At 40.5% G+C, this 16,215-nt stretch overlaps 1 protein-coding gene across 2 annotated transcripts; it reads left to right on the top strand.

The window, feature by feature from the left end:
• Positions 1 to 3,689: 3,689 nt before the first annotated feature.
• On the top strand, positions 3,690 to 14,091 carry tmem87b (transmembrane protein 87B; the record flags this gene model as incomplete). Of its 2 annotated transcripts, none has more annotated exons than XM_080036399.1 (19): positions 3,690 to 3,839; positions 4,776 to 4,836; positions 4,922 to 5,013; positions 5,115 to 5,249; positions 5,340 to 5,393; positions 5,636 to 5,804; positions 5,946 to 6,007; positions 6,462 to 6,645; positions 7,822 to 7,921; positions 8,046 to 8,139; positions 9,397 to 9,470; positions 10,517 to 10,623; positions 10,793 to 10,851; positions 10,935 to 11,038; positions 11,132 to 11,205; positions 11,313 to 11,380; positions 11,530 to 11,582; positions 11,689 to 11,719; positions 12,216 to 14,091. In XM_080036399.1, the coding sequence occupies 19 exons, from the start codon at positions 3,690 to 3,692 to the stop codon at positions 12,255 to 12,257; spliced, it is 1,713 nt and encodes a 570-aa protein (XP_079892525.1). In that variant the 3' UTR covers positions 12,258 to 14,091. The 2 variants fall into 2 exon arrangements, with proteins under 2 accessions (XP_079892525.1, XP_079892524.1); XM_080036398.1 differs by lacking the exon at positions 9,397 to 9,470 and adding an exon at positions 9,056 to 9,129.
• Between the last annotated feature and the right edge of the window lie 2,124 nt (positions 14,092 to 16,215).

The raw sequence follows: 16,215 nt of genomic DNA, 5'->3' as shown, positions 1-16,215 counted from the left end.
GTCCCCTCGCTCGTCCCTACGTCACCACATTAATGCACTGCGGTCTTCTAGCAGCGAGTTATCTAGCATCATCTCAGATCCATAAGTGTGATAAAACATGATAAAAACCATCAAAACAGACATTGGGAAGGATTTTTACCTGCTCCGCCATTGTAGGCGCATACACATTCACCCATCTGTTGCTCTGGCGTGCACCGGCAGTGAGATGAGTGAGATTATTTGCCTATATTACATGCAGAGCAGCTGATTGAGAGATCGGCATTATGAAACACACATTATGAAAGTGATCACTGAATGAATAAAGAGAGATTTAACACTTATATTAACATAAATAAACCGCTTAGGCTACTTCACCTTTAAATGGGATGCATTTTGCAGACAGTCCCATAAATAGGTGACAAAATTATACAGTGAGTAAAATAGTAAAAGTAAAGTATAGCGTCTTTAACAATGGGCAAATATGTCATCAAAAGTAAAATATGTTTGTGTAACGAATGGAAAATCAGGCATATTTTAGTAGGCTATCACAGGAAATGGTAGGGGAGAACGGGGTAAGTAGGCACACTTTTTACTCTAGTGAGAATTGCCTATCACCTAAACATCTTTCAATAGTCATTGCTACATTAAATTGAAGCTTAAGGTGTTGGCTTGAAATATGTACCCCTCACTTTTTCTATCTTATTGTAATAAAGAAGAAATTAATCATCAAAGACACCCTTACACATTGTGACAACCAACCCCATCAAGGGGTAGGTTGTCATACACTATGGGGTTGTTTGTCACAATGTTATCTTAATGGGAATACTCTTAAAAAGAAGGCAAGAAAGTAGGACTAAATTGGAAAGTTTAATTGCATTGTCAAGTTGACAAATAGGCCTACATAACTTACTGTAACCTTGGCAGCTGGTCTAGTTTGGGATGCACTGGGTTGTTTTGATTTTGTTGCCCTTTTTTCTTTTGCATGCTATCTGCTTTTTCCTGCTCTATTCTTTCCTTCTCTGGAGTGTCAGTGAGGATACAGCTTGACAATTTTTTTCGTTATTGGGTTCCTTTTCTGGCTGCAGCCATGAGAGAACATGTGACAACCATAGACATAATAAAGGATAGACTCCGCGTTGGCCGCTACTGCCTATTGGCGCTGACGACTTTCCACTCGTGTGTAGTCTGTTTGGCAGGTGCAATGAACTGTCAGCGCATGTAATTAATCATATCTCATTAAATACCAAACTGATTTTCACACGGTTTTCTTTGCTGCAAAGATCATACATGTAGCTAAGATACAGGGCACAAGTTTCGACGTGTTTTAATATTCATAGTGGGCTTAACAGTCATAGAAGCAACCAAGAAGACTTTGCTTTTAAATAATCCCGTCCTCTTTTAAGAGGCAATTGCCTAACAAGCTTGTGTTTTAAATTAGAGAAATAAAACATATTTTTACATGAACACTCATGTTGTCCTTCTCTTTTAATGAGATATTATATACACTGGTTTTTATTTATATTTAATGCCTTCATGGGAAACATCCACCCTTCATATGTAGGCCTACCATGCTCGACTACTCCTCCTAAATTTCCCGAGCTAACTCCAGTTTAGGAATAACTGCCTTTTCATGTAGTGCCCCTAAATCATGGAATGCTCTGCAGAGCAATTTAAAAATGACTGCTCTTCCTACTCTTGGTTTATTTGAATCTATGATTTCTGAATTTTACACATCTGACTGTAACTGTTTTAGCTGAATTCATTGTTCATTAGTGTGATTGTCTTTATTGTGTATGCTCATCACTGTAAATGAATAAATATATTTATATATAGCCTAATCATATATTGTTAACTTATTAAAATAGCTGACTTTACTGCCCCTATCTGTTTCTGCTTCTCTATCATATTTAGTCTATAGTTTGTGATTTGCAAAATACATATCATAGCCTAAATCACATCATAAAAGTGACCATACGTCCCCATTGTTGGTTGCCTGTCCCTGGCTAAACAGAAACAACTACATGTTCCCGTTTTGTTGACACCTCATTAGGTTTTTCAATCAGATTGCTAGTCAAACTGGAAATGTCTCCGTTTTCCCCCTTTTTGGGGGATGTTCCTCGTTTTGATCTCGGACGTCTGGTTACTTATATCATATCAGAATCCAATGTTCTATACTGGGGGGGGGGGGGATACCAAGTTCAGTCTAGTCTCGAGTTGGTTCCTCAGACACAGACAGGAAATCAATGCGTGCCTTGCAGCGCGGTACATTTAAAAACAAATTCAATACAAAACCACAGCAATCAAAAGTATTAAATTAAGGGAAAATCAAACAGCAAACAATAATACTCAAATGCATAAAATAAAGTTAACCATCCTTACAATCGCATTTTACTCCGAAGAGAAATAAAAGGATTTTGATTCTGATCTCTGATTAGCTAAAACCCCTGAAAGAGGACTGTTTTACAGAGCTTCTTTCTTGTGCTCCCTTTCTGTAATTCAAGCGAGGCGAGTTTGGCAATGTGGTGCAGCCTTAATTTGTGAAAGACAGACACAACCAATGACAACAAGTCGGAATGGTAGTTGTCGATGCCAAACTGTGACCGGTCCAAGATGGCGCCCGCATTTCTCGCGCTCAACGCCCATCGCGGGTCTATCCTTTATTATGTCTATGGTGACAACCAACCCCCCCAAAAATGTGACGACCAACCCCAACTTGAATTTCTTGCTAGAATCAAGGCCAACAACCATCTGACAACTAATTAGCTTGCTAACCACAATCTCAAATATAGTTTACCCTCCACACTTTGTATGGGTAACAAGTTTTTTGTTATAAACCCATTGTGTAAAAGCCTAGAAGAAAAATACTGAGGAACTAAATATTTTCAATTTGACATGAAAAACACAAACAGTTGTCTCACCTCAAATTCAGCAGTCTAACTCCAAGGAAGACTGTGTAGGTGACCTCTGATCCCAATTCTGGATATTTACATACCAAAATTTCATAGACAGCACCTTCTGGTTCCGAGATATAACGATTGTGACAACCAACCCGTGTGACAAATTACCCCGTTCTCCCCTACTCAATCTAATTGTCATTTTAATGTTGCTTGATCAGTGTGAGCATTTACCGGTGTAGCTGGTGAAGCTTAACTTAAAGCTGTGGTGGAGGATTTGGGGAGAAAATGGCAGTTGGGATAGAGATTCGAATCCAAATACCTCAACCTCTCCACTTGTTCTCTTTGGTCCCTCCCCGACACGCTCTACACACCAACAAAGTTGTGCCAAATTGTGAATCGACAGTCCCAACAGCCAATAAGAACAGAGAATCGGAGCCTCGCTCTGATTGGTCAAAGTGACAGCTCATGTTAACTTTGACTAATCAGAAATCATATAGGCTACCCCAGTGCAGGTTTAAACTTTATCTGATGAAAATTAGCTTATTCATTGTAGGGTGGGCTTTTATATCAGGTATAGTCAGTGTGAAGAATCAATGGCTGACAATAAACCTGAGGCTTTGACAATAAGCCTGAGCAATGTCCCTGTAAGACTTGAGTAAATTGCTTTTTTACATACTATCTTTGGGGGAAAAAAAGACGCGGTCAGACTGCTGGACAGTGTGTCTGCGCAGGTAAACGCCCGGCCGAGAGTCCACTTCCAGATGTTGCGTTCAGGGCGCCTCCTTCAGCGAAGCTCTCAAGCTCAATAGGAACATGGCTGCTGCAGTCATGATGAGGACGTGGAGCTGTCCGACCAGAGCAGCTCTCTACTCATGGGCAGTCATTTTTCTACTTTCACTCTCTAACATAAATGCGGTCGTCGCGGGACCAGAGACAGGGCTTTGGAGAATATCAGTTATAAATGTGAGTATCCAACCGGAAATGCTAAATAGCCTACTTGACCTGCTGGACAACTACAGCACCGGCTAGCTGAGGGTAGCTAACATTAGCCGTGTTGTGCTCGCTCGGTATCAGCTGGGAGTGTGTTCACAGTCCTGTGACCTGTCCTGCACTGACGATGTCGCGTTAACCTCTCCTGACTGCGACTTGCTGTTCTTTTTAGATTTTAATAAACTGTGCCTACATAATAAACTGAGCTGCACTAATTAGCAGTTAGCGCACTATGAAGAAAAGAGTGTTGGTTAGCCGTCGGCTAGGTTAACAGCTGTCCAAAGACTCTTAGTAAATTAGCCTAGAACAAGCCTAATATGTAATATCTTTCTCTCCAACCTCTCGACCAACACATGATCCACATCCCAGTTTGAACTCTGTGTCGCCTGCTTTATGTAATTTGCTTACTTTTAATCCTTTTAAACTAATCTAATGAAACACACCAGAAAAGTTCGTTTACAGCCAGGTAGGCTACAGTAGACTCTCTACTCTTTATTTTTTAACAAGTACAGTCCCCAGACTCCATCCAAGGAGTCTTACAAAAGCCTTGATCAATCATTTAGTATTGGGAAGTATCACATTCCCTCTGTAGCTGTGTCTAGATCTAATTGCAGTGTTTGGTGTGCTGAGACAGAGGCAGGGTACAGGTCTGCCACATAACTACTCAGACACTGGAACACATTCACACGTAATGGACACAGTTATTTCAGCATTTCAAAATGTTTAAGTTTCCCTCCTCAAAGCTGTAGAAAGGGTTTATACTGATTTGGATTTGAACCCTAGACATAAAGTACTCATCCCTGAGCCCTTATCTCACCCAAATGTTGAATCAGTTCACCTTTCTCTTCGATTCATTGGAATAATAATCCACATTCCACCTTGCAAACCTTATTTTTCACTGTTCTGCAGACCTCGAGAGCACTGCTGTTAAGGAAATCCATGTTCAAAGACACTGACATTCAACTGAAAGGTAAGACGTGGACAATGAAATAAGAAAAATGGTGCTTTCTTTTTTTTGTTCTTCATATTTACCTTCCCGTGTCTCCATATTTTAGTTGTGTCTTTTGGCTGTCCCGAGGAGGTGACCTTCTCTATTCACTGGTTTTTAAAATACTACCCGTGTCACAATGTGTTCAACAATATTGAAGTAAGTATGGACAAAATCACACTTAAGAACAGTATGTATTTCTGTCTAGAGTTGATTGTTAACGAATGCTGCATTGGGATTGTGTGTGTGTGTGTGTGTAGGAGATGTATGAGAGGACACCGCTCAGTCGTGGGAAGAGCCTGGATCCCAATTCCCTGGTGCAAGGAGAGTACATCGAGCACAAACACAGTCCCATAACATGCAACAATACACTGCGCTCCTTTCCAATGCTCAAAGTAGGTTTGGTACAATTATTTCTATATCTTACTGCTCATTGTGTAGTTTATTAGTTCGTAACATATAGGGACTCTCTTGTGATTTTACAGAAAGCCAAAGCAGATCCACGTACTGTCACGCCACTGGCTGAGGGGGAAGTTCCAGTAAGATAACATCAATTCTCTTTTTTCTTTCATAAAATAGTGTTAGCGAAGATTTAAGGAAAGTCTTCCAGAAAGTAACTGGTTGGATATACATAATTGCTCAGTATTTGGGTGCCTTCAACTGGTAGTGTTTTCTTTTTGTGGATTGTGAATTTAAATGGTTTCCAGAACCCTAGTGTTAACTGATTATTTTTATTAAAGTGATAAACACTGAACTGTAGCCTACGTTTGTTCAACTGCAGGATGAAAATGACCCCAAATGGATCACAGAGGAGTACGACAGCAGCACAGAGAAGAACAGCAGTGTGCATCTCAAAGACAACGTCATAGCCACCACGTGGAAGGACGGGCCTTACCTGCTGGTGGTAAAGATTGTGTCCAGTAAACCGGAAGCCAACTGGAATTTAACAGGTGAAATGCTAACTGCGTGGATTGATGAGAAAAGTCTGGCAAAATGGCGCATCAATGTATGGATTCGGGGATCACAAAGCTCATAATGTGTGGGGAAAGGTGGTTTGTTTTTTGAAGTCTGGATTTCTTCTTTTCTTCCAGTGAACGTGGTGATGAGAGGCAGCCATGGCTATATCTCTATCACAGAGTGGCCTCTCATGATTGTAAGTACATGACAGAAGGAAGCAGGTTTATGTTACAGACATGAAATACTCTTTTTATAACAATTATTTGTGCCTGATCACAGGACTGTATTTGCTGTTTTGGGGTTTTTTGTGGAGTCAAAAGATGTGTGTCACACTTTAAAGGGACAGTTAACCTGAAATGTAATTAAACCTACAGTTAGAGCTGTTCTGCCCAGGACAATCTACTCCAGGAAGATTAAGGGGATACCTTTTCATAAACTTCCCAGCAAAATCTGACTACATACAAACAGACATGGCTTCTTTTATAAAAGAAACATCTACAAAGTGTTCCCACCAGCTATTTGAGGATAAAGAGCGAGATGTTTTTGGACAAATCCTGTTTTTCTGGAATTCAGCTAATGAAGAACAACTGCTCTGCTCCCATATTTGTTTACGGACTAATCTCTCTCTCTCTCTCTCTGTCCGTTTGTAGTTCTACATGGTGATGTGCGTAGTGTACGTCCTGTACGCTGTGCTCTGGTTTCTCTGGGCATCGTGCTACTGGAAGGATCTGCTGCGCATCCAGTTCTGGATAGCCGGGGTCATATTCCTGGGGATGGTGGAGAAGGCCGTCTTCTGTGCCGAGTACGAAAACACCAACACCGTCGGCTCTGCTTGTGAGTGTCTACGCATCATCGCTACATATTTTTATTTTTTACATGAGATAGTAAAGCTGGGAACACACCGCATTGGCCGCCTGCGGCGGTTGGCCGCGTGAATGCAGGAGGTTCGCCGCTTGGTCATATTGGGCCATGTTCACCGCAGTCGCCGCCGCGGCCAACCGCCGCCTCATCGTAGGCGGCGGTTGGCCGCGTGACAGCAGGAGGCTCGCCGCTTGATCATATTGGGCCATATATTCCTGACGCCGACGCCGAGATCAGACCCGTCACACTTACGGTGCAACAACAACAATAACATGGTCCAGCTGTGCCAAAAAATACAGATGTAGGTTCACTGTGTAACCAGCGGCAGTCTTGTCACAAATATCATTAAAACAGCCTGAACACGCACCCCGATCGCAAATACACACACATTAACAGCAATTCAGCAACATACTAAACAAATTAACAACAGCAGTGTGTGCTCAGCAGCACAAATAAAGGCAGACATCAGCCTACCTGAAAGTGAAAGTGTGCCGGCTGACGGAGGACAACACCGGTGCTTCGCTGTACTATATGGAATTCCACACGGACACTGCCATCAACTTTGGGTTCATATTATCCTCAGGAGCAGCACACAGCTGGGTGAGTTTCACTATGCTAACCGGCGCTACCTTGGCTAAAGTACAACCAACAGCTAAACAGATGCAAAAACATATTTGCAGAATGTATTGGAAGCCCAATGTCCTCACTCCACACGCCCACCTCGTCTTGCAGACCACCGCCACCGGGCAATCTCAACGCTGATTGGCTGTGGAGGCGCGGCGCCCGGCGGCGCTGCAGAAAAAGATGAACATTTTCATCTTTGATGAAAAGATGAACATTTTCATCTTTTTCTGCGGCGCCGTGCTCGCCGCACAAGCCTTCGATTCACGCTCCTTCGATGACACAATTTCTATGCGCCGCTAATGGCCGCGCTCCCGATTCACGCGCCTCTCATGAGGCGCGGCCACGCGCCGCGCAAGCCCCCGCCGCCGGCCGCTGGACGCCGATTATTGGGTGGACGCGCGGCCACGCGCTAGTACATTGACTTTGTATGTAATCTCGCCGCGCGGCCAGTGCGGTGTGTTCCCAGCTTAAGATGTTTGTTAAGTTTTTGTTATGCAATTTTCTTCCTGTTCCTGTCACCGTTAGCTCCAGGCTTGTTGGTCTTTGCTGAGCTGGTCTCTGCCCTCAAGAGGACTTTGGCCCGACTTCTTGTCATAATCGTCAGCCTCGGCTATGGCATTGTAAAGTATGTTGGGATATATCTGCAAGCACAGCATTTGATTAATTAAAAAAAAAATAGATACAATTATTCCAGAAACAAAAGTCAGGCATTCAACTTTTTAAATTACTTTGTATGTTTTTTGTTCTAGGCCTCGACTGGGGACAGTAATGCACAGAGTCGTGGGGCTTGGCGTCCTGTACTTTGCCTTTGCTAGCATTGAAGGTGTCCTGAGGATTACAGGGGTGAGCTGTGTTCTGATTTTTTATTATTAAGATTAATTAAAAACCAAAACATAAAAACCCATACATTTCAACAACAATTGGAACCAGGGCCAAGCACACAAATTATTTTCAAATTTGCTAAGTTCTAACCACCTAGTGTTAGTGTTAGAAATAAAAATATACGTGTTCTTAGCCTTATTTATGAAGGTGTAAAATAACCATGGAGAAAGGTGTAAAATTCAGGATCTCGGCCTCAGTATTTATTTAAGTAAATTGACAAGGCAGTTTGAGAAGACAAAAAGCAAAAAGAAGTATAGAAAAAGAAGTAGTAGTGAAGTGTGAAGTCCAGATCCTCTCAACATCAGGATCTTATATATAAAATTTAAACAAGGCGTCTCCTCTTCTGGCTGATGTCATCTTCTGGATTTCTGGGAAAGAAGCATGACCATGTCTAGACTATTGTCCTCGAATGTATCAAAATTACAAAAGACTGGTGTTTATAACTATATTCATGTCTGGTTCTTATCGCTATCTCTATGGGAAATGTATGACTGGGCTTTTTATTGCAAAGTCATCTCTGCCTCCCCGACTCTCTCACGAGTCTGGAGTGAGAAAAACAAAAGAGAGTTTAAATCAAGTTCAGACTATATTGATTTTTCTATTGATTATCTATTATTAATGTAAAATAATAAGGGGGAGTTATAACATAATTTAATTAGACATATAAATGCTTACGGTACACTAGTTGGCAAATGACAAACCACTGTTTGATCAGCGAAGCTGAGCTTGATTCAGTTTCTGATGATCGGTGAGACTTTTCTTTATTATTACCTGAATTGAAAATTATCAAATTTGTTGTCAGAAGTTGTGTTTTGAAGTAAAACTGACATTACAATTTGTGTATTTTATTGATCTGTCGCGGGGGCCAAAAATCAAGGGTCAAGACAATGGCCTCTATCTCATTACAGCAATTGTTCTGGCTGTATTTGACTCCTGCTTCATCTGGTACATATCCTTCCACTGTGCTCCTCAGCAGCACCGACGATCAACCGCTATCACAGAACATAAAAGTGGATGTATTAGTTAATTTACAGAGCCTGAGCAATGCTTAGTGTTCATGCCTTTTCGGCTTAATGATTTGGTGTTTTCTTCTTTGCACTTTTGGTGAATGGTTCTAGGTTTTATGGGCTATGCTGCTTTTTAATCTCCCATCCTATCTTTGATTTTTTTATCCCAATGTCTGTCTCCTCTTCCGTTTGCTCTGTGGTCCGGCTCTAGGCGAAAGACTCTGACTTGGCTCTGCTGGCCAACATCCCCCTGGCTCTGCTTGACTCCTCTCTGTGCTGGTGGATATCCTTTAGTGCCCCTACAACTTTTTCCCTTTGTGGTTGCCCTCTGCCCCGCTCCTCACCTCTTTCCCATGAGCCACATTCCAAGATTATCAGCGGAGAAAGAGTACACAGAGACATCTCAGGAAAAGAAAAAACAACTCACATTAAGATTTCATCCTCAACTGAAACATATCATTTTGTTCTGGTTGATGATTCCGTCTTCTATGCTTCTTTTTCTTTCACAATCAATGTTTGCTATGTGGTCATTAATTGACAGGCTTTATCTGAAAATGCAAAAGCAATTTAATTTGCATGCCCATCAACAACCTTTTACAGTTGTTCTTGTTCAAGATTATATAAATGTTGGTGCCGCTCAGGTGGGTGATGTGGATAACATGCTAGATTATGATACATTTGATTTAAATGTATTAGTGTTTTTTATAGTATTTAAATTTTATTTAGTATTATTTTCTGAGACAACAGTTGGATTTTATCAAACAATATTTCTAGTTTTATTAGTATGTGCATTTGGAGGAAAGAATTGGTTATATAAATGTGCAGGTTTAATTGTATACAGTTGTATGATTTGTAAAGAAATTATGCAAAACATGAACATAGTTAATGTTGTAGTCAAGACAACCTAAACCAAGACCAAGTCATGACCAGGACTTTGAGAGGTTGAGACCAAGTCAAAACTAGGACCAAGGCAGGGCAAGTCCAACACTGCAGAACCCACTTACAATAAAAGGTTGGACATGCAAAACACAGGTAGATCTAAAGGATGCACATTCCGGTAAAAACACCCACAGAAAACAAAATAAGATTCCTTCATTCACTTCTTTTATTGCTTTATACTGTATACAAGTGAGTATGTAGGGATATCAGGGCAGTTGTGGTCTCAAACGTAGTGAAATAAAATCCAATTCCTCTTTGTTTGACACCTAGACCAGGTCAAAAAATGTGTTAGATTCCGAGACATGTAGAGGTTACACCAGTCCCTTGATTCATCTGTGAAATGGTTTCTATGTAATGTCTGCCACACGTTTTACCTTGACTGCCACTAACATCTTTGTCAGCCTGGCACAAACCATCAAGACTCTGAAGCTGAGGAGAAACCCAGTCAAGTTGTCCCTCTACCGGCACTTTACAAACACACTAATATTTGCTGTCTTCGGTGAGTCAATTACAAAAGAATCTCCTCCGCTCTCAACCAGAGCTTATTATGATTTCTAGTATTTGCAGTTTTGTTTTTTATTGAACCTGTCAGAACACATTTGTACTCCGTAAAGGATCCCTAGGAAACCGTCTTTAACCTTTGCCTTTCCTTTTTTTTCCTCCATCAGCTTCCATCATTTTCATGGGTTGGACAGCAAAAAAGTTCTGGTTAGCAGATTGCCAGTCTGTGAGTATGGTTTGACTCCATATCCGTTGTAGCATTAAGAAAATAATATTTGACTGATAATTGAACCTGTTCATGTTTCAAAGGACTGGATTGAGCTGTGGGTAGAAGATGCTTTCTGGAGGTTCTTATTCTCCGTCATTCTGTTGGTCATAATGTTCTTATGGAGACCGTCTGCAAACAACCAAAGGCCAGTAGAACATAAGGACTGGTTGAATTCACACAACACAAACTGAATTGGACCCATTTTTCCTTAACGGGCGATTGAATTCACTGTCCACAGGTATGCTTTCACTCCTCTCATTGATGACTCTGACGACGAAGAGATTGAGGAGTTCATCGCCTCTTCACACCGCTGTACGGTAACATCTTTGCAGCGTTCATTTTACCTGGACCTTTTCCCCAGAAATGCATTTTTCTTATCCTATTTTTCTATCTACGTTCTCAAAAAAATGTATCTACAGCTGATGGCATAAAGATGAGATCCAAAAGTGAGTCGAATGGCACAGCAACGCCTGCAGAAACAAACCCAGTGAGTAACACAACTTTTACAATCTGCATGAGAGCAGCTGTCCGACTTTAGGAAATGCAGCCCATGCAGCCCGTACTACAAATGTCACACATTTCAGCAGATGGCAGTGTTTACTGATTTCATCATCTTCTCTCTTTTTACTCTCCCAGGATGAAGACTTGAAGTGGGTGGAGGATAACATTCCTAGCTCTCTTACTGATATGTAAGCATCCAATATAATCAATATTTTAGAATCTGGCAAAGTTGTTTCCAAAGAAAACAGGTGTGATTCTAACTGAGTCTTTCTTTGGTCCTGTTTGTCACTGCAGAGCTCTACCAATCCTGCTGGACTCAGACGAGGTATGAATAACAGTACTTTATAAACCGACATAACTTAGATTTGTAACACATATGTTTTGTATTTGTTCACGTGCAAAGCAGTGTGCATGGTGCTGTAGTAAGAACAATTTTAATTTAAAAAAGTAACTATTCCCAGTCTAACAATTTGGCTTGTTCTGCTAACTAGTGGTGACGAGATGCTTTGCCCACACCCTGTGCAGCAGTGATGTGTCGCACTATTATCAATGAATTAGCAAATTGGCTAAAGCCGATAAAAGCTGTTGTCATGTAACCCAGTGTAAGCAACTGGTTATAAATAAGATACCTGCTTGTGTATATCTGAGTCTTAAAATGAGGGATCCATTGTTTCAGAAGTGACTATAGATAAGGCAGGGCACCGCTTCCTCAACATTCTGAATAACAACAGGAAATATCATTGACTACGTTTTTTTATGTGCTTTTTATGAAAGTGAAATATTTGGTTGGTTGACTTTGTTATTTGCGTGTTATTTTACAGGAGATTGTGACGACCAGGTATGAGATGTCAAAGCTGGAATGAGGCAAAACAATTGTAAGCCATCAGCTGACGAGGAGGGAGCGGAGCAGCTGTCCCTGACTGCAGCAGGGTATTCTCCGGCCAGATGATGGTGGAGTGCCATCTAGTTTTTCACGGTATCTTCCCGTACGGCTGCTACTTTGCAGGGTGGAGCAGGCCACAATTTAGCGGTCCTTTGGTCCTTATTCAAAAGAGCAAAGGACTCTACCAGAGTCGAACTGTCTTTTCACTGTCCAACTGGTCCACCGTCTCCCTGATATGATCAGTTTTTAGCCTTCCTTTCCAAAGAGAATGTTTCATTTTATACTGTATTTATTTCTGTTATGTTCAGGTGAATTCTTTTTTTAATCAGAGTGAAGAACAATGGGCCTCATGCATGAACATACTGTCTAGTATTCTTTAAGTGTCTCTTCCTTTTTTTTTTAAGGTATCAATATTAATGGTTGGTTGTAATTGTTTTGTCAGTAATAAACACCAAGAATTATTAATCAAATCTATTTTTGCTGCCAAAGGAGAGAGCAATTGATTTTAATGTGTTTGTCAATTAATTTCAAACACGAGGCTTTCTTCTTATGGCGAAGTTTGCAAAAGTTATAGAATGGTATGTACTTTCAATTGGCTGTCCAAAGTAGGCTTTTGTTTCCAGTATCAAAATCTGAGACAAGAAAAAATTCAAACCCTTTGATTTTGAGTAGACCATTTGCGCCTATGCACTTTGGAGATCAACCTGTGCCTACCTGTAGTTCTTGTATGAGGCCTAATCTGTTCAGGAAATTGAGAACAATATGTACAAAAGTGTTGTTCACGTCTCCGATTGAAGCTCCCCGGGTTTCTCAAGTATTTGTGTGTGTGAAAAAGCAGCAGTGGGACAAAGCACATGCGAGTGATTTGTACATTCTGAATTGAAATGTAACCGGGTTTCAGGGGTGTAGATTTGAGGTTTGCGGTCATGTTTTGAATCTGCTGTAATGTGTGCGTGCCGTCAGGCAAGTTTTTCGTCATCTGAAATAAGGAGCAATATACAGTATGTTTATATGGAGTTCAATAATGTCATTATTTATTTGTGTTTTAAGTGTACTTATAAATTGTAAGTGAGTGTTCACCCATGTTTACTCTTAAGTATGTTTACAACGTGTGCTTTAATTGTTTTGTTTTTATTCTATGCATTGGACCCAGAACAAGCTCACATTGAATTAGGCAAACAGCAAACTGCAGCTTGTTCCCTATTTATCTTTATTGTTTGCTTTCTTTGCTGATGAAATTAGTGCATTAGATACACAGACACCTTAATAACATTCATGTTCCTTCCAACAGAAGTCTTAATATGGTTTTTTGTATTAGTATTATTTTTGAAAATGGCCTGCCTGGTGTTTTTGCCAGTGTAGTCCTGAATTCGGGCCATTGTCAACGTCTTGACTAAATTAAACAGCAGGACTTGACATGTTAGATGAGTTATGTGGTTAGCACAAGCACAAGCTGATCACTTAGCATTATAATTGTCACTTTTTTTTCTTTTGGGGCTGGAAACCTGGAATAATTGTGCTTATGATGGCAACTGTCAGTCTGTTATGTAAAAACTGCAGACACCTGCAGTGGACCTTGATTATTTGTACAGATGGGTTTTGGCTGATACTTGTTATTTCGTAATTCCACAGGTGGAGAGGTGTCTGGATAATATGATTTTTTTTCACAGGTGTCGCAGAGAACTGTTTTGAACTTTTCATACCAGCAGTTTTCTCCTTACTTCCCTTTCAGGAGGTCTGAACTGTAACATTAATCTTATACAGGAGAATGTTTGTTTCCTGATCTATGATTTTCAGCAATAATCTGGCAATAAAAGTCCACATTTTATTCTAATGGGTGCTTCTGCAACATCACTTAAAATCTGTTTCTTTTTAAAGCGGTCTTGCAAATACCAGATTCAAGAGGAAATAGCAGAAGAAACTGTTGAATGAATGGGCTATTGTGAGGAAAATTACGATGAATGATAATGAAACACAGAGACTGAAATACTGAGAGGAGAGTTTAAATGAAGCCAAGTTGCTGAAATTATAAACCCTGAAGCCATCTCAAGCCATTAGCTCTTAATAGGCTTATGAGAAAGTGAGTGCTGAAACACCATAAAATACACAAACAACCCAAAATAAACAAACAACCCAATGCATTTGTCGTGTCAACATACAAGTTTTATGGAGACCAGACTAGTAAAACATTTGAAAATAAATTTCCATTTCAAAGTTCCACCTTAATACCAGGTGTCGGGGCTTAAACACGAGTTTCAGAGTTTGTATCCTTCTCCATTAAACAAGGCAGAGTTCTAACCCTGCTGTAGGCTTCTGCTACAGTATTTGGGTTTAAAATACCAAACATTAAGGGGCCATATACAGCAACAAAACCATTAGGAAAGTGTAGAAACAAAAAGGTAAAATGTTGCCACATTTTGAGAAAAAAGCCCTGTGGGGCCAGATCCATGTTGGATATTTTAACATCTGAGCAACCTGTGAATTAATTTATATAAAAAAAAAATGTTTACAAGTTTTCTTGTCAAGCCATCACACATGTAATAACTAGGATGACATCAAACTGTTTGATATGTGTACTTAACACTACACTGTAATGGCAGATTAAAAGCCACTTCAAAGCCAGAGACTAAAGACAAGGGACGTTCCTTCTGCTTTTCTATACGCTCACACATTTCTGGGTTCCATCCAAACATTTATCCCACATGAAAGATGATCCACAGGCGACCTCTCCCCCTCTCGTGGATAATAAAAAATAGAGCGAAATTCCTTTTGCAGCGCCTTTCATTCTGGACAATTGCCCACGAGCAACACATGTTGCCTCTTTTTTCTGTTTTGATGGAGATCGGTAGATTTAAAGCGTTTTCACTTCAAAACGACTATGTTAAGAGATGTTTTTAGGAGGATACTGTACGTGCTGGAATTCCAAGAATGTCTGATGTGGAGATTGTTTCCTCCCCGAAGTGAAAGGTGCATGCGTTTTTTTGTGGCATGCGACCTGGAGCTATAGCCGCAACTATTTGGGGAGAGACAAATGACGAACTATTTGGGGAGAGACAAATGACGAATACACACATAGGCCTACCAGTTTACTAAAGCTTCTAACTCTAGTATTAGAGGTGCACTATGATACTTTGGCTGTGTCAGAGAGGTGAACATTGTCTAAGGCAGTGGTGTCAAACATACGGCCCGCGGGCCGCGAGATGATTTAATCCGGCCCGCGACTTGTAGAGCACACATTTATGAGCATTTCAAAAAAAAAAAGTAAGTCTCTAGCCCATTCCTGTGAGGAGATATGAATTTTTAAAGAAATAACCAAAATGCTCACTCCAGCCGCTAGGGGGCAGCCTAAATAAAAAAAAAAGCACATTTTAGCAACGTGGGAAATGGTAAATGGCAATCTTGCTTCACCGCTATTAATGTTTCCTCCAGTGCTTTATGGCAAAGTAAAAACCAAAAAAATAAAAAATAAATAAAACAATTTTTATTTTTAGTGCTGAACAATTAATGTACTAGCAAGCGTGGTGTGTCCGCGGCTCTGCACGTGCGAAACGAGCAGGAGCATGCTAGTGTAGGCCTACAAGATTTATTTCCTAATTTTCCATGCTGCTTTATTTTTATGTTTTAAATTGGGAAAAACGAATTCCAAAACAACCAATAACCTCTGTATTTAAAAATAAATCAAAACAGTAGAAGTTGCACTTTTATTAAATTTTATTTTGTACTGTCTGCATGTTTGCACAAAATGTGTCCCTGTACATATAGTAAACAAAATTGGACAACTGTAAGGTCAGTGCCTGTTGTATTTGTGTATTCAAATAAACAGTTGTTTATTTCATTAGAGCGTATTGGCATCTTTGAGCAAAATACCCCCCAAATTTTTGCTGCGGCGCTACGCGCCGCACCTCCTATTCCCATGGCCAGCAGCAACCTTTACTAAG

This window comes from Ammodytes marinus, assembly GCF_949987685.1.
Source record: "Ammodytes marinus genome assembly, chromosome: 11".
NCBI lineage: Eukaryota > Metazoa > Chordata > Actinopteri > Uranoscopiformes > Ammodytidae > Ammodytes > Ammodytes marinus.
The sequence above is the reverse complement of the archived record's forward strand: the minus strand, read 5'-3'. Positions and strand labels throughout refer to the sequence as shown.